This window comes from Solea solea, chromosome 8 (assembly GCF_958295425.1).
Source record: "Solea solea chromosome 8, fSolSol10.1, whole genome shotgun sequence".
Classification (NCBI taxonomy): Eukaryota; Metazoa; Chordata; class Actinopteri; order Pleuronectiformes; family Soleidae; genus Solea; species Solea solea.
This window is the reverse complement of record NC_081141.1, coordinates 18939496-18963453: the sequence shown is the minus strand read 5'-3', so window position 1 is coordinate 18963453 and position 23958 is coordinate 18939496. Positions and strand designations below refer to the sequence as shown.

At 38.9% G+C, this 23958-nt stretch overlaps 1 protein-coding gene across 3 annotated transcripts in view; it reads right to left on the bottom strand.

The window, feature by feature from the left end:
* The window catches only part of unc5ca (unc-5 netrin receptor Ca), a 206857-nt gene that overhangs the window by 7523 nt on the left and 175376 nt on the right, over positions 1-23958 (bottom strand). For all 3 annotated transcript variants that reach the window (XM_058637038.1, XM_058637037.1, XM_058637039.1), the window contains 6 exons: positions 22984-23119; positions 20700-20787; positions 17922-18090; positions 14565-14798; positions 12996-13145; positions 12739-12903 (listed from right to left, as the gene is read on the bottom strand). In XM_058637038.1, the coding sequence (XP_058493021.1) occupies positions 12739-12903; positions 12996-13145; positions 14565-14798; positions 17922-18090; positions 20700-20787; positions 22984-23119 (942 nt within the window). The remainder of the gene's footprint in view (positions 1-12738; positions 12904-12995; positions 13146-14564; positions 14799-17921; positions 18091-20699; positions 20788-22983; positions 23120-23958) is intronic.

Sequence of the window (23958 nt, the reverse complement as noted above, 5' to 3'; positions counted from 1 at the left end):
CAATATGAGTGTGAATGGCTGTTACTTCACCCCAAGGAGTGTGAGTCCAAAATCGGTCAAAAACGTCATAGAATAGTATGTCGTCAAAAATCAGTGAAAAAAGTCATAGTATAGTATGTTGTCAAAAATCTGTGAAAAACGTCATAGTATAGTATGTCGTCCAAAATCACTCAAAAACGTCATAGTATAGTATGTCGTGCAAAATCACTCAAAAAAGTCATAGTATAGTATGTCGTCAAAAATCGGTCAAAAAAGTCATAGTATAGTATGTCGTCCAAAATCACTCAAAAACGTCATAGTATAGTATGTCGTCCAAAATCGGTCAAAAAACTCATAGTATAGTATGTCGTCCAAAATTGGTCAAAAAACTCATAGTATAGTAAGTCGTCCAAAATCACTCAAAAAACTCATAGTATAGTATGTCGTCCAAAATCACTCAAAAACGTCATAGTATAGTATGTCGTCCAAAATGGGTCAAAAAAGTCATAGTATAGTATGTCGTCCAAAATCACTCAAAAACGTCATAGTATAGTATGTCGTCCAAAATCACTCAAAAGAGTCATAGTATAGTATGTCGTCCAAAATTGGTCAAAAAACTCATAGTATAGTAAGTCGTCCAAAATCACTCAAAAAAGTCATAGTATAGTATGTCGTCCAAAATCACTCAAAAACGTCATAGTATAGTATGTCGTCCACAATCGGTCAAAAACGTCATAGTATAGTATGTCGTCCAAAATCACTCAAAAAAGTCATAGTATTGTATATCGTCTTAAATCGGTCAAACAAGTCATAGTAAAGTATGTCGTCCAAAATCGGACAAAAAAGTCATAGTATAGCATGTCGTCCAAAATCAGTCAAAAACGTCATAGTATAGTATGTCGTCCAAAATCGGTCAAAAACGTCACAGTATAGCATGTCGTCCAAAATCCCTCAAAAATGTCATAGTATAGTATGTCGTCCAAAAATCGGTCAAAAAAGTCATAGTAAAGTATGTCGTCCAAAATCGGTCAAAAAAGTCATAGTAAAGTATGTTGTGCAAAATCGGTCAAAAACGTCAAAGTATAGTATGGAGTCCAAAATCGGTCAAAAACTTCATAGTATAGTATGTCGTCCAAAATGGGTCAAAAAAGTCATAGTATAGTATGTCGTCCAAAATGGGTCAAAAAAGTCATAGCATAGTATGTCGTCCAAAATCACTCAAAAACGTCATAGTATAGTATGTCGTCCAAAATGGGTCAAAAAAGTCATAGCATAGTATGTCGTCCAAAATCACTCAAAAACGTCATAGTATAGTATGTCGTCTAAAATCGGTCAAAAAAGGCATAGTATAGTATGTCGTCAAAAATCGGTCAAAAAAGTCATAGTATAGCATGTCGTCCAAAATCACTCAAAAACGTCATAGTATAGTATGTCGTCCAAAATCGGTCAAAAACTTCATAGTATAGTATGTCGTCCAAAATCGGTCAAAAACGTCATAGTATAGCATGTCGTCCAAAATCCGTCAAAAACGATATAGTATAGTATGTCGTCCAAAATCACTCAAAAACATCATAGTATAGTATGTCGTCCAAAATCGGTCAAAAAGGTCATAGTATAGTATGTTGTCCAAAATCAGTGAAAAAAGTCATAGTATAGTATGTCGTCCAAAATCGATCAAAAACGTCATAGTATAGCATGTCTTCCAAAATGGGTCAAAAACGTCATAGTAGCATGTCGTCCAAAATGGGTCAAAAATGTCATAGTATAGTATGTCGTCCAAAATCACTCAAAAAAGTCATAGTATAGTATGTCGTCCAAAATCACTCAAAAACGTCATAGTATAGTATGTCGTCCAAAATCGGTCAAAAACTTCATAGTATAGTATGTCGTCCAAAATCGGTCAAAAACGTCATAGTATAGTATGTCGTCCAAAATCGGTCAAAAACGTCATAGTATAGTATGTCGTCCAAAATCGATCAAAAACGTCATAGTATAGTATGTCGTCCAAAATCGGTCAAAAAAGTCATAGTATAGTATGTCGTCCAAAATCTATCAAAAACGTCATAGTAAAGCATGTCGTCCAAAATCGATCAAAAACGTCATAGTATAGTATGTCGTCCAAAATCGATCAAAAACGTCATAGTATAGTATGTCGTCCAAAATCGGTCAAAAAAGTTATAGTATATAGTATGTCCTCCAAAATCGGTCAAAAACGTCATAGTATAGTATGTCGTCCAAAATGGGTCAAAAAAGTCATAGTATAGTATGTCGTCCAAAATCACTCAAAAACGTCATAGTATAGTATGTTGTCCAAAATCGGTCAAAAACTTCATAGTATAGTATGTCGTCCAAAATCGGTCAAAAACGTCATAGTATAGTATGTCGTCCAAAATCACTCAAAAACGTCATAGTATAGTATGTCGTCCAAAATCACTCAAAAACATCATAGTATAGCATGTCGTCCAAAATCGGTCAAAAACGTCATAGTATAGCATGTCGTCCAAAATCGGTCAATAAAGTCATAGTATAGTATGTCGTCAAAAATCGGTCAAAAAACTCATAGTATAGTATGTCGTCCAAAATCACTCAAAAACGTCATAGTATAGTATGTCGTCCAAAATCGGTCAAAAACGTCATAGTATAGTATGTCGTCCAAAATCACTCAAAAACGTCATAGTATAGTATGTTGTCCAAAATGGGTCAAAAAAGTCATAGTATAGTATGTCGTCAAAAATCACTCAAAAACGTCATAGTATAGTATGTCGTCCAAAATCACTCAAAAACGTCATAGTATAGTATGTCGTCCAAAATCACTCAAAAACGTCATAGTATAGTATGTCGTCCAAAATAGGTCAAAAACGTCATAGTATAGTATGTCGTCCAAAATAGGTCAAAAAGGTCATAGTATAGTATGTCGTCCAAAATCAGTGAAAAAAGTCATAGTATAGTATGTCGTCCAAAATCGATCAAAAACGTCATAGTATAGCATGTCGTCCAAAATGGGTCAAAAATGTCATAGTATAGTATGTCGTCCAAAATCACTCAAAAAAGTCATTGTATAGTATGTCGTCCAAAATCCGTCAAAAAGGTCATAGTATAGCATGTCGTCCAAAATGGGTCAAAAACGTCATAGTATAGCATGTCGTCCAAAATGGGTCAAAAATGTCATAGTATAGTATGTCGTCCAAAATCACTCAAAAAAGTCATAGTATAGTATGTCGTCCAAAATCACTCAAAAACGTCATAGTATAGTATGTCGTCCAAAATCGGTCAAAAACTTCATAGTATAGTATGTCGTCCAAAATCGGTCAAAAACGTCATAGTATAGCATGTCGTCCAAAATCCGTCAAAAACGTCATAGTATAGTATGTCGTCCAAAATCACTCAAAAACGTCATAGTATAGTATGTCATCCAAAATGGGTAAAAAATGTCATAGTATAGTATGTCGTCCAAAATCACTCAAAAACGTCATAGTATAGTATGTCTTCCAAAATCACTCAAAAACGTCATAGTATAGTATGTCGTCCAAAATCGGTCAAAAATTTCATAGTATAGTATGTCGTCCAAAATCCCTCAAAAAAGTCATAGTATAGTATGTCGTCCAAAATCACTCAAAAAAGTCATAGTATAGTATGTCGTCCAAAATCACTCAAAAACGTCATAGTATAGTATGTCGTCCAAAATCGATCAAAAACGTCATAGTATAGCATGTCGTCCAAAATCGGTCCAAAACGTCATAGTATAGTATGTTGTCCAAAATCACTCAAAAATGTCATAGTATAGTATGTTGCCTAAATGCATGCAGAAATGTTCCAACCAGGGATCGAACCTCGCCTTTCTGCTCCAAAGTCATGAATGCTAACCACTACACTAACCCACGAATCCCTTTCTTAAGATGTCCTACTAAATGACACCAACACGCCATAGTATAGTATGTCGTCCAAAATCACTCAAAAACGTCATAGTATAGTATGTCGTCCAAAATCGGTCAAAAACGTCATAGTATAGTATGTCGTCCAAAATAGGTCAAAAAGGTCATAGTATAGTATGTTGTCCAAAATCAGTGAAAAAAGTCATAGTATAGTATGTCGTCCAAAATCGATCAAAAACGTCATAGTATAGTATGTCGTCCAAAATAGGTCAAAAAGGTCATAGTATAGTATGTTGTCCAAAATCAGTGAAAAAAGTCATAGTATAGTATGTCGTCCAAAATAGGTCAAAAAGGTCATAGTATAGTATGTTGTCCAAAATCAGTGAAAAAAGTCATAGTATAGTATGTCGTCCAAAATCGGTCAAAAACGTCATAGTATAGTATGTCGTCCAAAATAGGTCAAAAAGGTCATAGTATAGTATGTTGTCCAAAATCAGTGAAAAACGTCATAGTATAGCATGTCGTCCAAAATGGGTCAAAAACGTCATAGTATAGCATGTCGTCCAAAATGGGTCAAAAATGTCATAGTATAGTATGTCGTCCAAAATCACTCAAAAAAGTCATAGTATAGCATGTCGTCCAGATTCGGCCAAAAACGTCATAGTATAGTATGTCGTCCAAAATCGATCAAAAACGTCATAGTATAGCATGTCGTCCAAAATGGGTCAAAAACGTCATAGTATAGCATGTTGTCCAAAATGGGTCAAAAACGTCATAGTATAGTATGTCGTCCAAAATCGGTCAAAAAAGTCATAGTATAGTATGTCGTCCAAAATCGGTCAAAAACGTCCTAGTATAGTATGTTGTCCAAAATCACTCAAAGATGTCATACTATAGTATATTGCCTAAATGCATGCAGAAATGTTCCAACCAGGGATCGAACCTCGCCTTTCTGCTCCAAAGTCATGAGTGCTAACCACTACACTAACCCATGAATCCCTTTCTTAAGATGTCCTACTAAATGACACCAACACGCCATAGTATAGTATGTCGTCCAAAATCGATCAAAAACATCATAGTATAGCATGTCGTCCAAAATCGGTCAAAAACGTCATAGTATAGCATGTGGTCCAAAATCGGTCAAAAAAGTCATAGTATAGTATGTCGTCCAAAATCACTCAAAAACGTCATAGTATAGTATGTCGTCCAAAATCGATCAAAAACGTCATAGTATAGTATGTCGTCCAAAATCGGTCAAAAAAGTCATAGTATAGTATGTCGTCCAAAATCGATCAAAAACGTCATAGTAAAGCATGTCGTCCAAAATCGATCAAAAACGTCATAGTATAGTATGTCGTCCAAAATCGGTCAAAAACGTCATAGTATAGTATGTCGTCCAAAATCCCTCAAAAAAGTCATAGTATAGTATGTCGTCCAAAATCGGTACAAAACGTCATAGTATAGTATGTTGTCCAAAATCACTCAAAAATGTCATAGTATAGTATGTTGCCTAAATGCATGCAGAAATGTTCCAACCAGGGATCGAACCTCGCCTTTCTGCTCCAAAGTCATGAGTGCTAACCACTACACTAACCCACGAATCCCTTTCCTAAGATGTCCTACTAAATGACACCAACACGCCATAGTATAGTATGTCGTCCAAAATCGGTCAAAAACGTCATAGTATAGGATGTCGTCCAAAATAGGTCAAAAAGGTCATAGTATAGTATGTTGTCCAAAATCAGTGAAAAAAGTCATAGTATAGTATGTCGTCCAAAATCGATCAAAAACGTCATAGTATAGCATGTCGTCCAAAATGGGTCAAAAACGTCATAGTATAGCATGTCGTCCAAAATGGGTCAAAAACATCATAGTATAGTATGTCGTCCAAAATCGGTCAAAAAAGTCATAGTATAGTATGTCGTCCAAAATCGGTCAAAAACGTCATAGTATAGTATGTTGTCCAAAATCACTCAAAGATGTCATACTATGTTGCCTAAATGCATGCAGAAATGTTCCAACCAGGGATCGAACCTCGCCTTTCTGCTCCAAAGTCATGAGTGCTAACCACTACACTAACCCATGAATCCCTTTCTTAAGATGTCCTACTAAATGACACCAACACGCCATAGTATAGTATGTCGTCCAAAATCGATCAAAAACATCATAGTATAGCATGTCGTCCAAAATCGGTCAAAAACGTCATAGTATAGCATGTCGTCCAAAATCGGTCAAAAAAGTCATAGTATAGTATGTCGTCCAAAATCGGTCAAAAAAGTCATAGTATAGTAAGTCGTCCAAAATCGGTCAAAAAAGTCATAGTATAGTATGTCGTCCAAAATAGGTCAAAAAGGTCATAGTATAGTATGTCGTCCAAAATCAGTGAAAAAAGTCATAGTATAGTATGTCGTCCAAAATCGATCAAAAACGTCATAGTATAGCATGTCGTCCAAAATGGGTCAAAAATGTCATAGTATAGTATGTCGTCCAAAATCACTCAAAAAAGTCATTGTATAGTATGTCGTCCAAAATCCGTCAAAAAGGTCATAGTATAGTATGTTGTCCAAAATCAGTGAAAAAAGTCATAGTATAGTATGTCGTCCAAAATCGATCAAAAAGGTCATAGTATAGCATGTCGTCCAAAATGGGTCAAAAACGTCATAGTATAGCATGTCGTCCAAAATGGGTCAAAAATGTCATAGTATAGTATGTCGTCCAAAATCACTCAAAAAAGTCATAGTATAGTATGTCGTCCAAAATCACTCAAAAACGTCATAGTATAGTATGTCGTCCAAAATCGGTCAAAAACTTCATAGTATAGTATGTCGTCCAAAATCGGTCAAAAACGTCATAGTATAGCATGTCGTCCAAAATCCGTCAAAAACGTCATAGTATAGTATGTCGTCCAAAATCACTCAAAAACGTCATAGTATAGTATGTCATCCAAAATGGGTAAAAAATGTCATAGTATAGTATGTCGTCCAAAATCACTCAAAAACGTCATAGTATAGTATGTCTTCCAAAATCACTCAAAAACGTCATAGTATAGTATGTCGTCCAAAATCGGTCAAAAATTTCATAGTATAGTATGTCGTCCAAAATCCCTCAAAAAAGTCATAGTATAGTATGTCGTCCAAAATCACTCAAAAAAGTCATAGTATAGTATGTCGTCCAAAATCGGTCAAAAACGTCATAGTATAGTATGTCGTCCAAAATCCCTCAAAAAAGTCATAGTATAGCATGTCGTCCAGATTCGGTCAAAAACGTCATAGTATAGTATGTCGTCCAAAATCGATCAAAAACGTCATAGTATAGCATGTCGTCCAAAATCGGTCCAAAACGTCATAGTATAGTATGTTGTCCAAAATCACTCAAAAATGTCATAGTATAGTATGTTGCCTAAATGCATGCAGAAATGTTCCAACCAGGGATCGAACCTCGCCTTTCTGCTCCAAAGTCATGAATGCTAACCACTACACTAACCGACGAATCCCTTTCTTAAGATGTCCTACTAAATGACACCAACACGCCATAGTATAGTATGTCGTCCAAAATCACTCAAAAACGTCATAGTATAGTATGTCGTCCAAAATCGGTCAAAAACGTCATAGTATAGTATGTCGTCCAAAATAGGTCAAAAAGGTCATAGTATAGTATGTTGTCCAAAATCAGTGAAAAAAGTCATAGTATAGTATGTCGTCCAAAATCGATCAAAAACGTCATAGTATAGTATGTCGTCCAAAATAGGTCAAAAAGGTCATAGTATAGTATGTTGTCCAAAATCAGTGAAAAAAGTCATAGTATAGTATGTCGTCCAAAATAGGTCAAAAAGGTCATAGTATAGTATGTTGTCCAAAATCAGTGAAAAAAGTCATAGTATAGTATGTCGTCCAAAATCGGTCAAAAACGTCATAGTATAGTATGTCGTCCAAAATAGGTCAAAAAGGTCATAGTATAGTATGTTGTCCAAAATCAGTGAAAAACGTCATAGTATAGCATGTCGTCCAAAATGGGTCAAAAACGTCATAGTATAGCATGTCGTCCAAAATGGGTCAAAAATGTCATAGTATAGTATGTCGTCCAAAATCACTCAAAAAAGTCATAGTATAGCATGTCGTCCAGATTCGGCCAAAAACGTCATAGTATAGTATGTTGTCCAAAATCGATCAAAAACGTCATAGTATAGCATGTCGTCCAAAATGGGTCAAAAACGTCATAGTATAGCATGTCGTCCAAAATGGGTCAAAAACGTCATAGTATAGTATGTCGTCCAAAATCGGTCAAAAAAGTCATAGTATAGTATGTCGTCCAAAATCGGTCAAAAACGTCCTAGTATAGTATGTTGTCCAAAATCACTCAAAGATGTCATACTATAGTATATTGCCTAAATGCATGCAGAAATGTTCCAACCAGGGATCGAACCTCGCCTTTCTGCTCCAAAGTCATGAGTGCTAACCACTACACTAACCCATGAATCCCTTTCTTAAGATGTCCTACTAAATGACACCAACACGCCATAGTATAGTATGTCGTCCAAAATCGATCAAAAACATCATAGTATAGCATGTCGTCCAAAATCGGTCAAAAACGTCATAGTATAGCATGTGGTCCAAAATCGGTCAAAAAAGTCATAGTATAGTATGTCGTCCAAAATCACTCAAAAACGTCATAGTATAGTATGTCGTCCAAAATCGATCAAAAACGTCATAGTATAGTATGTCGTCCAAAATCGGTCAAAAAAGTCATAGTATAGTATGTCGTCCAAAATCGATCAAAAACGTCATAGTAAAGCATGTCGTCCAAAATCGATCAAAAACGTCATAGTATAGTATGTCGTCCAAAATCGGTCAAAAACGTCATAGTATAGTATGTTGTCCAAAATCACTCAAAAATGTCATAGTATAGTATGTTGCCTAAATGCATGCAGAAATGTTCCAACCAGGGATCGAACCTCGCCTTTCTGCTCCAAAGTCATGAGTGCTAACCACTACACTAACCCACGAATCCCTTTTTTAAGATGTCCTACTAAATGACACCAACACGCCATAGTATAGTATGTCGTCCAAAATCGGTCAAAAACGTCATAGTATAGGATGTCGTCCAAAATAGGTCAAAAAGGTCATAGTATAGTATGTTGTCCAAAATCAGTGAAAAAAGTCATAGTATAGTATGTCGTCCAAAATCGATCAAAAACGTCATAGTATAGCATGTCGTCCAAAATGGGTCAAAAACGTCATAGTATAGTATGTCCTCCAAAATCGGTCAAAAACGTCATAGTATAGTATGTCGTCCAAAATCACTCAAAAACGTCATAGTATAGTATGTCGTCCAAATTGGGTCAAAAACGTCATAGTATAGTATGTCGTCCAAAATCGGTCAAAAAAGTCATAGTATAGTATGTCGTCCAAATTGGGTCAAAAACGTCATAGTATAGTATGTCGTCCAAAATGGGTCAAAAACGTCATAGTATAGTATGTCCTCCAAAATCGGTCAAAAACGTCATAGTATAGTATGTCGTCCAAAATGGGTCAAAAACGTCATAGTATAGTATGTCCTCCAAAATCGGTCAAAAACGTCATAGTATAGTATGTCGTCCAAAATCACTCAAAAACGTCATAGTATAGTATGTCGTCCAAATTGGGTCAAAAACGTCATAGTATAGTATGTCGTCCAAAATCGGTCAAAAAAGTCATAGTATAGTATGTCGTCCAAAATCGGTCAAAAACGTCATAGTATAGTATGTTGTCCAAAATCAGTGAAAAACGTCATAGTATAGCATGTCGTCCAAAATGGGTCAAAAACGTCATAGTATAGTATGTCCTCCAAAATCGGTCAAAAACGTCATAGTATAGTATGTCGTCCAAAATCACTCAAAAACGTCATAGTATAGTATGTCGTCCAAATTGGGTCAAAAACGTCATAGTATAGTATGTCGTCCAAAATCGGTCAAAAAAGTCATAGTATAGTATGTCGTCCAAAATCGGTCAAAAACGTCATAGTATAGTATGTTGTCCAAAATCACTCAAAGATGTCATACTATAGTATGTTGCCTAAATGCATGCAGAAATGTTCCAACCAGGGATCGAACCTCGCCTTTCTGCTCCAAAGTCATGAGTGCTAACCACTACACTAACCCATGAATCCCTTTCTTAAGATGTCCTACTAAATGACACCAACACGCCATAGTATAGTATGTCGTCCAAAATCGATCAAAAACATCATAGTATAGCATGTCGTCCAAAATCGGTCAAAAACGTCATAGTATAGCATGTCGTCCAAAATCGGTCAAAAAAGTCATAGTATAGTATGTCGTCCAAAATCACTCAAAAACGTCATAGTATAGTATGTCGTCCAAAATCGATCAAAAACGTCATAGTATAGTATGTCGTCCAAAATCGGTCAAAAAAGTCATAGTATAGTATGTCGTCCAAAATCGATCAAAAACGTCATAGTAAAGCATGTCGTCCAAAATCGATCAAAAACGTCATAGTATAGTATGTCGTCCAAAATCGGTCAAAAACGTCATAGTATAGTATGTCGTCCAAAATCCCTCAAAAAAGTCATAGTATAGTATGTCGTCCAAAATCGGTACAAAACGTCATAGTATAGTATGTTGTCCAAAATCACTCAAAAATGTCATAGTATAGTATGTTGCCTAAATGCATGCAGAAATGTTCCAACCAGGGATCGAACCTCGCCTTTCTGCTCCAAAGTCATGAGTGCTAACCACTACACTAACCCACGAATCTCTTTCTTAAGATGTCCTACTAAATGACACCAACACGCCATAGTATAGTATGTCGTCCAAAATCGGTCAAAAACGTCATAGTATAGGATGTCGTCCAAAATAGGTCAAAAAGGTCATAGTATAGTATGTTGTCCAAAATCAGTGAAAAAAGTCATAGTATAGTATGTCGTCCAAAATCGATCAAAAACGTCATAGTATAGCATGTCGTCCAAAATGGGTCAAAAACGTCATAGTATAGTATGTCGTCCAAAATCGGTCAAAAACGTCATAGTATAGTATGTCGTCCAAAATCACTCAAAAACGTCATAGTATAGTATGTCGTCCAAATTGGGTCAAAAATGTCATAGTATAGTATGTCGTCCAAAATCGGTCAAAAAAGTCATAGTATAGTATGTCGTCCAAAATCGGTCAAAAACGTCATAGTATAGTATGTTGTCCAAAATCACTCAAAGATGTCATACTATAGTATGTTGCCTAAATGCATGCAGAAATGTTCCAACCAGGGATCGAACCTCGCCTTTCTGCTCCAAAGTCATGAGTGCTAACCACTACACTAACCCATGAATCCCTTTCTTAAGATGTCCTACTAAATGACACCAACACGCCATAGTATAGTATGTCGTCCAAAATCGATCAAAAACATCATAGTATAGCATGTCGTGCAAAATCGGTCAAAAACGTCATAGTATAGCATGTCGTCCAAAATCGGTCAAAAAAGTCATAGTATAGTATGTCGTCCAAAATCGGTCAAAAAAGTCATAGTATAGTAAGTCGTCCAAAATCGGTCAAAAAAGTCATAGTATAGTATGTCCTCCAAAATCGGTCAAAAACGTCATAGTATAGTATGTCGTCCAAAATCACTCAAAAACGTCATAGTATAGTATGTCGTCCAAATTGGGTAAAAAAAGTCATAGTATAGTATGTCGTCTAAAATCACAAAAAAAGTCAAAGTATAGTATGTCGTCTAAAATCGGTCAAAAAAAGTCATAGGTTAGTTTGTCGCCCAAAATTTGATAAAAATGTCATAGTTAAGTATGTCGTCCAAAATATGACAAAATGTCATAGTTTAGTATGTCGCCCAAAAATTGATAAAAATGTCATAGTTTAGTATGTCGTCCAAAAAGGGACAAAAAAAAAAAACCAACATGTGGCCTCATGGATATGACACTGGCCTCCCAAGCCAGGGATTGTGGCTTCAAGTCCCTTCTGGGGCAGGCCAGTTATAGTAGAGTAAGATGTCCCAAATGTGACAAAAAAGTCATAGATTAGTATGACGTGGGATTTTTAGTGTCTGTCTGTCTGTTTGTGTTTCCGCACTTGCCAATGTGACCAACAGAGGCCGAGAGAGGCTTGTTGCGAGAATGGGGTGAAGCCATCTCTGATTGCCTTGCCCTGTCCAGGTAGCTGGGATGACCTTCAGCCCCCCTTATAACCCTCAAAGGAACAAACAGTATTGTCCTCAAAATCATATTCTGGGGATTACAAACGAAAGAGAACGTCACTGTTCTGTTACCAGAAGTAACTATACAACTCGTCCAAGGAGAGTGATTTTTAACACTTTTAACCAGTGTTGGGAAAAGCAACTGTTTCAACAGCATGTAAGCTTACCTGGTTAAGTCAGAGTTAACAAAATATAAAAGGGCAACACTATCACCCGTGAACAGAATTCGGAGCAGTGACTTTCCAAAATAATTGTCTGAACTTTGACCCAGCTGTTCACACATGGACACAGTTGCACATTCACACCCGCGCACAGACGCACACTTTCATTCACGACTCTGTGGTTACATGGCTTTGCGAGAATCAGAGGGGAGTCATTCCTCTGATGTTATGTGACCTTTGACCTCAGTATGAATGATTGAATACAGTCACAGAGAAACTGCAGGAGCCCTGAGTGTCTGACAGAGAAAAAAAATAAAAACCTTAGTGACTTCAGGAACCTTTATATGGCTTTCGTACGAGGCTGTAAAAAATAAAATGCTCTTCTGTGTTCATTTCTTTTTTTAGTAAGCATTTCTTGCCGCACTCTTGACCAGTGTGAGTTTAAAGTCGTCCTCTCGCAGAATGTGTGTGTACATAGCCTACAGCAAAATGCCACAAAACAACTGCTTGTGCGGATTCCCACAGATGTTGCAGTACCTCCTCCAAAGTGTTGCTGATCTGAAAGATCTGTCCTTCTCCTTCCACTTGCCGCACACACAGTTTGCAGCTGATCTCTGTGGTGGCCGAGCTCAGTCTCTCCAGGGTGAAGGTGCAGTGAAGACTTCTCTGACTGCCACTCCACACCTGGTAGAATGGGATCTCCTAAAAAGAAATGTGACAGGGATCACATGAGTCGCAATATCTTTCCGCCGCGTACTAACGCAGTCACTGGCGTATGTTTACATCTCACTCACCTGATACTTTGCGATGAGCTTGCTCTTCCAGTGCGTGTGCGGCACGTCGTGGATTGACAGTCTCAGATTATGTGAGCTGTCTTTAAAGTTCAGAGTCTTTGGCTCGTCAAGAAGTTTCCCTCCCATCTGGGTCTCCATTTGAAGAACCTCCTACACCCACAGAAACAAAAGAAAGAAATAAAACATCCAAGTTGTCTCTCCTTAATGTCGCCTCCTCAAACACTTGACTATCCTAGACGGCCTTTAATTTGTCTCATAATTACTGCAGGTGATGTCATTTTGAATAGCTGGAAGTCACCTTGGAAGTACAACAGCACAATGAGACGCTTGAACACATAAAAAGTGTTCATTTGCCTTGAGATATTATCACACATCTCGGTAGGTGCTTTCCCCAGACTCAAGCAAAATGCTCAACTCTGTTAACGGCACTGAAGTGTAGAGAGATCAAAGCGCTGGTGTTGTAAAAAAAAAAAAAAAAGTGGGAGAAATTAAGCATAACTTTACCACAAGATAGCAAAATCAATCTTAATGCATCTTGTTGCTGGCTAAAGTAAGATATATACAGTATATTACCCCCTCTTCTTTTCTTTTGATGTGACAACAATCAAACTGATTTTCCTCGCTTCTTCGTCTTTTTTGTTTTTTTTACTTTGCCCAAAGAAAAACTAGTACAGTGTTTTCCTTTGCTGTGCTGCAATTGTTACACAAACACAGTTGTGCATTGCACACAAAGTCCTGTGGGGATTTTCATATTGTATTCGAGCTTCAACTAAACGAGAGCGTCTCCACTCTACGGATGCACGGGCGTGCGTGGCGATAAAAACACAGTGATAACATCAGCATATTTACAGGGTCATGGGAGTGCATACACTTATATAAGAGAAGAAATCACTCGTCCAAACAAACACACACACGTGAGCGCACACATTATTTTGCTGCAGATGAATAAGTTATCAGCAGCTCTTCTGATGCCTCCTCCAACCTTTTCAAAATAATCAATTCCTCCTTCCCATCATCTTCCTACGCAGCGGCACTACTGTATACAGCCGAGACTTCCCCTTTGAAACAGCAACAGATCAATTATACAACACAGAGTCTCCATCATTTAAGAGTCCACCTCTCAACTTTGTTTTCATGCCACAATTGCTTGTTTGAAACGTTAGACCCGTTGTCTGTGTGCGTGTGCACATGGCCGCCTGCCACACCGGCACTGGAATTATCGTTGAGTGTTAATCTCTCATATCAGATGCCCCCCACCAGTCCTTTGAACTCGTTTAAATTCTAAAGCTTCACTGTTGTGACACTGCACGACCCTGTTTTGTTTACTGCCTCGCACAACATTTCCACAAGACTAGATTTGACTCCAGAGACTCATTTCTATTCAAGTGATAATAAGTCTTAGTTCAAATGCATTTGGAAGGAAAAGAAAAAGTTGAAAATCCCTCAGCAGACAAAAACACAACAAAACCTTCACTCTTTAATTCAATCACTTTGGTTTCATTTCATTTGACTGAACCACGATGCAACCGAACCAAATTGGGTTTGAATTATAAACTTCAAATGCTTCACCTTGAGTGCGTCCTGTGTGTCATCAAGACAATAGACCCTGATGTGATAGTCCACCGTTGTGCAGGAGACAGGTCCAAAAACAGCCAGTTTGAGCCTCTTAGCTGCTGCCTTGCTGATTGATTGGCCCACCAGGCAGTAAGTCCCCAGCGTCTCTGTTAAGATGTGACATGCCTCTGAGTCCATCTGCACATAGCAGGGGGTGGTGAAGTTTTCCTCTCCCACGACAACCACATCCTGTGGGAATAACACACACACACACACACACACAATGTCAAACACATGTCGCAGAGAATCATGTTGTGTCCATGATGGGTGGCTGAGGCTGGTATGTTGTGATGTTTTTCCAAACGGTGAAGGTGAATTTACAAGGTGAGCGTACTCATCCCACTCACACAGGGCTTTATTTTAAGACCGATGACCCTGGAAGACTTTTATTGTGAACTGGCTTGGCCATGCTGAGAAACGTGTAGATGTAGAGTCTGTCTTAGTTAAACTGAGTATCTTTTTACTCAACTTCAACCTTCAAGCCTTCAACTTGCTCCTTTTTATTCCACCCTGTGTTGTGTATTGCTTTTTAAATGTCATTTTCCTTTTATTGTGAAGCACTGTGAGCTACAATCCTTGTATGAAAGGTGCTATACAAATAAAGTCTGTTATAATTATTATTATTGTTATTATTACTAAGCGTATAGATGCAAGAATAATCTGACTATAAATCACATTATCCAGGTATGTTAGTTCGACTAAGACTAGCTCGATTTAAGTCGGACTAATGTGTTTACATGACATTAAAAAAAACAAATTATTGTCTTAGTCTGACTAAAATCGGACTGAAGTTGGACTTCTGGGCGTTCTGGGCATGCGCCAAAATTTCCTCCCCAGTCTTTGACCCGGAAGTAGAAGGAGACGTACAATCCATCTCCCTGTTCGCTGTTTCTTATTGTGACGTAAAGGTCAACAGGAAACTGATTTGATACGCAGCAGCTTATAGGGAGATACAGCGCCACCTACGGAGGCAGAGTCAGACGTACACGACCAATAAATCAATTCTGCTCCGTATGTATACTCGGACTGGGCAAGTTGTCCAAATGCCTGTCTTAGTCGGACTAAGGCCTTAGCTTGATTAAACTGTGCGTGTAAACGTACTACCTGCGTTTTGAAAAGTTCCCTCTGAACCATCATTGGAGTGACCTTCAATTTTTGCAGTTTGAATTGTTTTGACTCGAGTAAAACAAATACACAGAGCGGAAACTAAAACATTAAACATGAACTGGCTTTAATGTCGCAGCTGATCAGTGTGCGTTCCTTTGCTGATAGATAATGGAGATTATTCAGACGACACACAGAGAGAGGCACGGTGTTTTTTTTCCCCTCACTTTATTTGAGAGTGGCCTTCACATGTTTGTACAGACCACTATTGTTAAAACCTGCATTATTTGAAGGCCGGCTTTGTTTGACAATTTACAGGCTTTAAGCCACGTTCTGTCTGTTAACAAAACACAACTGAATCAGGTATTTGGAGCCATTTCCACTCATGCAAATAACCCCTGTGTAAGCAAGGCAAGGGTGTCTGATGCAGTCCTTTGTTATTTAACGTAGTGGGTGCACTGATGTATTAAGAGTTGTGTAAACTATTAAACTGTAAACTCTTTTTTTTTTTTAATCTTTAAGCAAGTTTCATCAAGTATGTTTAATGTTTCATCATTTCACCTTGTGTCTCTTTCGATAAGACAATAAACAGAGCGGAATGTCTCACGGCAGAGACGAGACGTCTCACGCCGCGGTCGTCCATCTTGTAAAGCCTGTCGCAGAACGTTTGATTCAGCACATTGTGAATGTATTCGTGATTGAAATGTAAATGCAATGTCTTCTATTACTACGCAACTCCTGAAAGTAGATCAAGATGCCCCATAAGGAGAATGATGGCACTTGTTCTGAGTTGTTGTCTGTGAAATGTGCCCTGTCCTGCTGTGATTATCTGGCTGTTGCTCACATCCTTTCATCCACTCTCTGTCACAGGCTGAATTATGAAAAATCCATGCAGTTCTTTGTGTTGAGGGATGCAGAGGCTCCTGGTATTATTTCCCTATAACTACTGAATCTTCAATTGCTCGCACACACACAGTATCTATGTTTGCACGAGTGACGATGAGTAACTGTGTGCGTGCGTGTCTGTGGACGCAAACTCATTTGAGCATGAATGCGGTGCATTCTGCTCACAAGTGTGATACAAGTATTGAGTTTAGAATCAGAGTTCATACAGAGTTGTGTTTCTACAGAAGAGCCGAATCGATACAAAGGGGGTAGGAAAGCAGTATGGCAGGAATCTGTTATTACTGATAATCGCGGCTCTAGCTGCTCCCCCCCTTATGTGAGGGGAATTCAATTACCTTCCTCCCTGTTTTCACGGGGAAAAAAACACTTCCTGATAGGAAATGGATGTTCTACTGCAGTGAGGGGAAAAAAAAAAAAAAAAAAATCGACTTCCTGATGGAATTCCACTTTTCATTTTAGCCAGTCGGCAATAACGAACTCTGTGCCCGTCTGTCTCTCAAAGAGACACACACATAGAAAGAGGGAGAGAGACTCATGTGTGGCTAATTGAGCAGCGGCATTGTGTTGAGCTGTGATAAGCAACAGAAGACAGCATACGGGGGCCTTGTCGACACAGTGATGCTGCAAGACAGCCTTATCACCCACACACAAGAGCACACACACACACACGCGAGCCTACAGAAATGGACACAAACGGACACGCACACAAACACACACAATAACAGATTGCTGAGGTAGAGGCTTCATGTCGTGAGACATCGGAGGAGGGAGAAAGAGAGAGAGAGACGCGTGGAGAAAAAGAGGGGATAGGAACATGAGAAGAAAGATGAGAGAGGGAGAGGATGGCAGGAGCATAACAAATTGCTTTTGATAGGAGTCTTCACCCCCCCCCCCCCAGTTGTCTACTAGCCTGTAGGCACATTATGTTTACCAAATTTGTTTCTCCTCTTTTCTTTTCCTCTCCCTCCCTCACTGCATGTGTAACGCAGGTTATTCTTCAGGCTGAAGTTGATAATGTGTTGGTGCATGCGTGTTGAACACATGCTGTGTCATGTCGGGCACATTGACTGGGCAGAAAATTAAAAGTGGTTTTAATGTTCGCGTTAACGATATAAACTCTCACTTAAAAAACAGAGCTAAACACGGTGACGGTCGCTCAGTGGTAGACCGAGTCGTCCTTCAACTCAAAGGCTGTGGGTTTGATTCCCGGCACCGCTAGTCTACAGGCCGACGTGTCCTTCAAGGCTAGAAAAGTGCTATTTAAATACAGACCCTTTACCATTCACACTGCAGAACGCTCACCTCCCATTCTCCCATGGCCAGTTGGTTTTTCAGCTGAATGAACCACTCTTCCTGGACGTTGTCAGCACAGTGGTGGATGGTGAGGATCACTGGTCTGGTCAGCAGAGCTCCTGGAGGTCCACAACTCACCACTGGGCTCACCACAGTCTGTATGTCCTCTACTGGGGGTCTGTAAATACAGCACATAACACAGAGGTGAAATGATTCTTCAACTGTATTGATCTCACTTTCACTTTTGCTATATTGTCATGGCGTTCATACACGGAAAGCCTTGTAGAAGTACAAGTAGATAGTGGAAGACAGTAGCTTCAGGTGAATGAGAAGATCAGAAAGGAACAGTTCGGGGCAGAGAGCACAGATTCAGCGAGAGCATTATCAGTGTAGTCAGCAGGACTTCAGAGAGGCCTCAGCTAAAGTCAGGAGTTCACCGCTCATGGGCTGAAAATAAACGACTACTGGGCACAAATTTGCTTGTGTTTTACAGCCCGCGGTAATGGAACCTGTAGTTAAAGCAACATGAAAGTTAACGCCTATCGACTGTGACTAAGTGCGAGATTATTCACAGAAGTCCATCAATATCATCGGCCGACTTCCATGACTAAAATGAAAAGTCAAACCCACATCCTTAGACAAAGCTTAAATACATAAGCACACGGCTGCCTTGTGTTCTCCTGTGTAATCTGTTATCCATTATTTTCGTCTCTCACGTTGCAGAAGACATGCATTGACTTAAAAGAATCCCTACCATACATACAGTGAGAGGACATGAGCGAAAAAAAAAAAAATATTTTTTTTCCAGCCCACCTTGTGTCAAGGGGGCACTAACCCTTAGCGGTGTTATTGATTCTACTGCTGGAGCTCATTATTGACTTACGAAGCGTTCACATGGGCATAAGGAGCTAACAGATAAAAACAATATGACTCAAACTGCACCCATTGACTCACTCGACGCAGAGGATCAGCCTTAAGGAATAACAGTGCTATTGATTTGTAACGCTATATATCTTTCGTCACGTGTGTATAAATCCAATTGATCTGTTAAGTTGTACACACACAGGGAAACTGACACCTACGAGTTAGACCCTAATAAGCTTAAACCGCACTCTTCTGGCTTGCACTGTGGTGTTGATTTAGGTCAATGTGGCTATGTCATTTTTCCAGCCCTGTATTGACTAAGAGGGAGACAGAGGACACTGAAGACATTTGACTTCCAGAAAATACTGTGGCACACAACAGGGTTGCTAATTCGTATCAAGTGGCGTGGATCCATGGGGTAGAATATATGGACGCACAGCCAACGTGACCGCGAAGTGTGCTGAAACTCTTGGGAAAGCATTTAAGACTTTAAGCCAAATTGATAAAAGGATGTTCTCAGCCACGCGGATACTTTTCTTTTATTTGCTCAGGCTGCTGTTTAAGAACATTAGCGCTGTCAATCAATACAGTGATGGTAAATGCAATTAGGTTTCTGGTGACGACCCAATTGAAAGGAGATTTAAAAGCAATGTGTAGCTTGAGAAACAGCGTCCTTGCAGCACTGGGTGATACACAGGCTGTGCTGTGGAACAAAAAAAAAGAAAGTTATCGCAGACAATTTTTTCCCCCTGAAGGAGTCGCCCCCTACGGAATCTGCTGATAGTGACAGACTGAGAAACTGATTTAAAATAAATATATTGAATTTTCACAAACAGAATTGCTTCACCTGCATTTCACTGGGCTGAGACCAGTGGCCAACAAATAAATAAATAAATAAATAAATAAATAAATAAATCCCAAATGATTTTTTTCAATTAAAGTTGTGTCCGTGGAGAAAGGACAAAGGGGGAAGAGGAAAAACAGCACAAAAAAAAATGCAATGTGTGGCATCGAAGGGGAAAAAATGAATTGAAAGTAAATAGAGAGGAAGATAATTGTGCTAAAAACATGTTTTTCAGTATCCAATGTCATTTTCATTGTTTTGCATTTATTTTTGTGTGTGCTTTTTGTTTTTGTTGTTAACTGTTTTTGTTAACCCTATACTTTGTTTGAAACAAAAAACATTTCGCCAAATCTGCAGCAGTAAAACTTTCCGAGTGGACTAAAAACACAGAAACCTTAAATCTGTCATGTCCAAAATACAGCTTTCCCTCAATCATGCACAGGGTTTGCAAGTCAAAGATTATAGGGAAGGATTCAATAATCCCAAAAATAGTCACCAATCTGCTCGTTACTGTGGAAACCGTGATCTCACGTCATATGCTTTCGAGAGCTCAGTGTTTTGTGGAGCTATAAAATGAAGGTCAAACATATGCAATGGCATCAATTTCTCTCGAAGTAATGAGTGTTATGAGCCGTACATTACAATAAAAGCTGAGTATAACATGTCTGGAGAACACAGATAAGTAATATGAATTTTGTGGACTGTTGTGCAGATTGTTAAGTTAACAGGGTGATAATTAACGTGTAAAATACTCCACTTAAGCTCTTCATTCTGTGGGAATAACTTGCCACTGCTTGAGCTACCACAAGAAGATGCGGATGGATAAACTGTAGACTATAAAAACAATTACGGAGCTCATGTCGTACTGTGAAAGCCTCCCCGTGAAACCACACAAACAGGTCGGATAAGCTGCTGTCCAAATTAAGAAAAATAAAGAGAAGCACGGACAAAGAAAAAACAAAAAAAAAAAAACAAACAAAACAAAAAAACCAGAAGGAAATGAGGAGATAAAGAGAAAAATGGGCAACAAAGTCAAAAATAAATATATAAATCAGTGAAGCAGAGAGACACAAACTTACCTCAAGCTGTCCTTCCTGTGCACAGTCACATACATCTCATACACCCTACCATGAGGAACTGCACCCGCTGGCACCAACAAACTAACACCTGCAGGGACAACAGGGGGATCAGGAAGGATGGAGGCACAAATAATGAGTTTCTCATTACAGCATTAATTCACTCCAGCGTAACACAAACTGAATTATTGAATGTGGAACCTATTGTCACTTGAACGTGATGATTAATAATCGAATAATTATTATTGAAATATGTTTGTAAAATGGGCTGCGATGTTTGATAGTGTCTGAAACGCCTTCAGACTATGTTGCAATGATAAATGAAACCAGGAGTTGTTATTCATTCTTTTTGCCAAGTACCTTTAAATCCTAACATACATACATCCATCTTCCACCGCTTTATCCTACACATGAGGGTCGTGTTACGACTTATCAACTTTAAAAAAAAATACGAATCCACAGTTGCGAATTTACGAATCTGCAGCAGTCACATAACTCTCGAAAATACGTCACAGGGGCCTCAGGCATTTTGTATTGAGCAGAAGATTCATCGATTCCACTGCGTATGCGTTCACAGCTAGCACCGAGCTAGCGCCGACATGAATGAGGAATACTTATTAAATTAGTAATAAATTAGTCACAAACAGAAACATTATTGGAAGGTAGAAGGTCTAAAAAGTGGGGAAAAGCGTTACAGTTTCAAGGCTTGGACCAAATGTCACAGGTGGGCAGGTAACAAAAAAAAGAATGAAGATATTTCTCGACTCAGAGGTTGGGAAACACACTTTTTCAAAAATAGTACCCCTATTCTTGTAATACAAAGCTAAATGCAAATTGGTGTATCCTTTAAGAGCGATGGGTCAGACAATGAACAAGCTGTGATCGTGCAGCTATCTGGAGCGAATGTCCGTTGAATAGCCAACCTGAGACTAATTATTACTAATTTAATAATTCTTCCTCGTTCATCTCGGCGCTGGCTCGGAGCTAGTAACTGTGTCAATGCTACTGTGTGTGGGATGTTGAAAAGTGCAGTTTGGAGAGACGCACTCTTAACCAAGGTCTTGCAGCTGACAAGGATGAAACATATGACACGTTTAAGCAGCTGCCAGTGGATTTGGGGTCAGGGTTATGTTGAGGCACAGGTCAAGGAGTGGTTACAGAAAGATTCAAAAGAAAACCGAAAAACCATTAGAATTCTTCGTTGTAACAAGTTTGGAACAGCCGATACTTTCCCTAGCGGTGGCATCAAGGCCAAATGGAGCTCAGGGGGAGAGGGGACTTGGTGCGTGAACAAAAACCTGGAGTCAAAGATTTCAAGACATCCCCTCCACAATGGCGGCCATTAGCTGCTGCAGCACTCTGCCATTTTGGGCTTTGTGACAAAAACCTCTCATTGAAAGACAACAAATATTGAACCGTTTGGCCTCAATTCTACGTATCAACAAGTGCGGGAAATGAGGCACCACTCCTAATCTGCCTAATGATGTCATGCACGGTGGTGGTGGCAGCATCATGCTGTGTGGGTGTTTTTCAGCTGCAGAGACCGAGAGGCTTGCCAGTGTTCAGGGGAAGCTAAATGAAGAGAGATATCCTAAATGAAACCTTAATAAAACCTGAAAGCTCAAAGCCAAGGCGACGCAGGCGTTTCTTCCATTCACACAGTCTTTGACAGCAAGAGTTGTGAAAAATAAACCTCTCTGGAGTGAACTGAAAATGACGATAAATTAAAACAATGGTCCCCATTCAAGCTGACAAAGCTTTGCAGGATCTGATCTGCAGAGACAGAATGGCAGAAAATACCCAAGTCCAGGTGTTCAAAGCTTAATATGTCAGAACCGCTGAGACTCGTGCAGTAATTGTTGCCAAAGTGGCCTTATTACCGAGTGTAGTGTTAATATTCTCCACGTGAATAATTCAAAGGTGACATTTCAGTTTTTAATTCTGCTTTGTAATTATGGGGTGTTTACTGTCTGAATTGGGGAAGCGATTTTAACTCAAAGTAACAATAAAATGTGAAAGAAAGAAATGTCTATGTACTTTTTGAATGCACCGTTCTTACCATTCTTGGCAATGATTGTGATACAAATAAATAACGAGTGTATTATGTTGGTAAAAATCTATGTTCATAGGTGCAAAATGCAATATTGAAGAATCACACACACCAGTTAGTGACTGGAATGAGTGGTTGTGTTCAGTATTGAACAACATTGCGAGAGCTACAGTCAGTGGATGTGGAAAATCATTCAACATTTCAGCAGCCACATTTATGTCATGTGTAGATGTTCACCTGAGTTTGGTACAATAAGGTGTCCTCCCTGGTTGTTGAAGGACCCGTGAGCCGTGCAGGAAGGGTCTCGCGTGCGCGCCAAGCTCATGTTGCGGAAGTTCATGGTGTCGCTGTTATCCAGCAGAGACTGAGTTACCTATGAATCAAACATATCAGTGAGGACGAGAACGAGAACATAAGGTATGCTGAAAGTGACTGATCTGCAGCAGCATGGTTCTGCTGCAGTGATGCTTTCACTACCAAAAACCTCTAACTATAAAATGAACGCTGACAATGAAAATGAAAAAACCTCATGAATCAAATATACAATTGCAGCTAAAGTCTTAGAGCAGGGGTCCCAAACCTGTGGCCCCGGGGTCATATACAGCCCCCCAGATGATGTCCTACTTAGTTAGTTATCATGAAAACAGTGAACACTATTTTTCTAATAACAATAACACATTAGGTTATATTTATCACATTATTAAATGTATTCAATTTAACTTCATTCAATTACATATAAGTGTGTCTAGTGTTTTAATTACAATTGTCTAAATGTTATTATTGTGTCTGTTGTTGCTATTTACAGATTAATTTTACATCCTTTTGTGTGAACTGTATATCAAAACAAACACTTTTACTTTATAATGGTGTGCAACAGTGGTCAGCAACTGGTGGCTCGTGGGCCAAAACTGGCCCGACAGCATCAGTATCCGGCCCCGGCGGATGATTTAAACAAATCTGATCCTAAATGATTTGCTTATCTTCCCAAAAAAAAGAAGAACTGATTGAAATAAGAGTGTTGCTAGAATTGACAGTCAACCTAAACTAATTGTTTGGTTGGGAAAAGAAAAGTTCTGCATCTTGTGTTGCACTGTTGGATGCTACGTGTTTACTCCTTTATCTATAATGCGGGCAGACATTGATTGTACAGTAGTTGCTGCACAATACAAAGTGTACATGTGCATAAAAGCGAGCTGCACCTATACTTTGCGA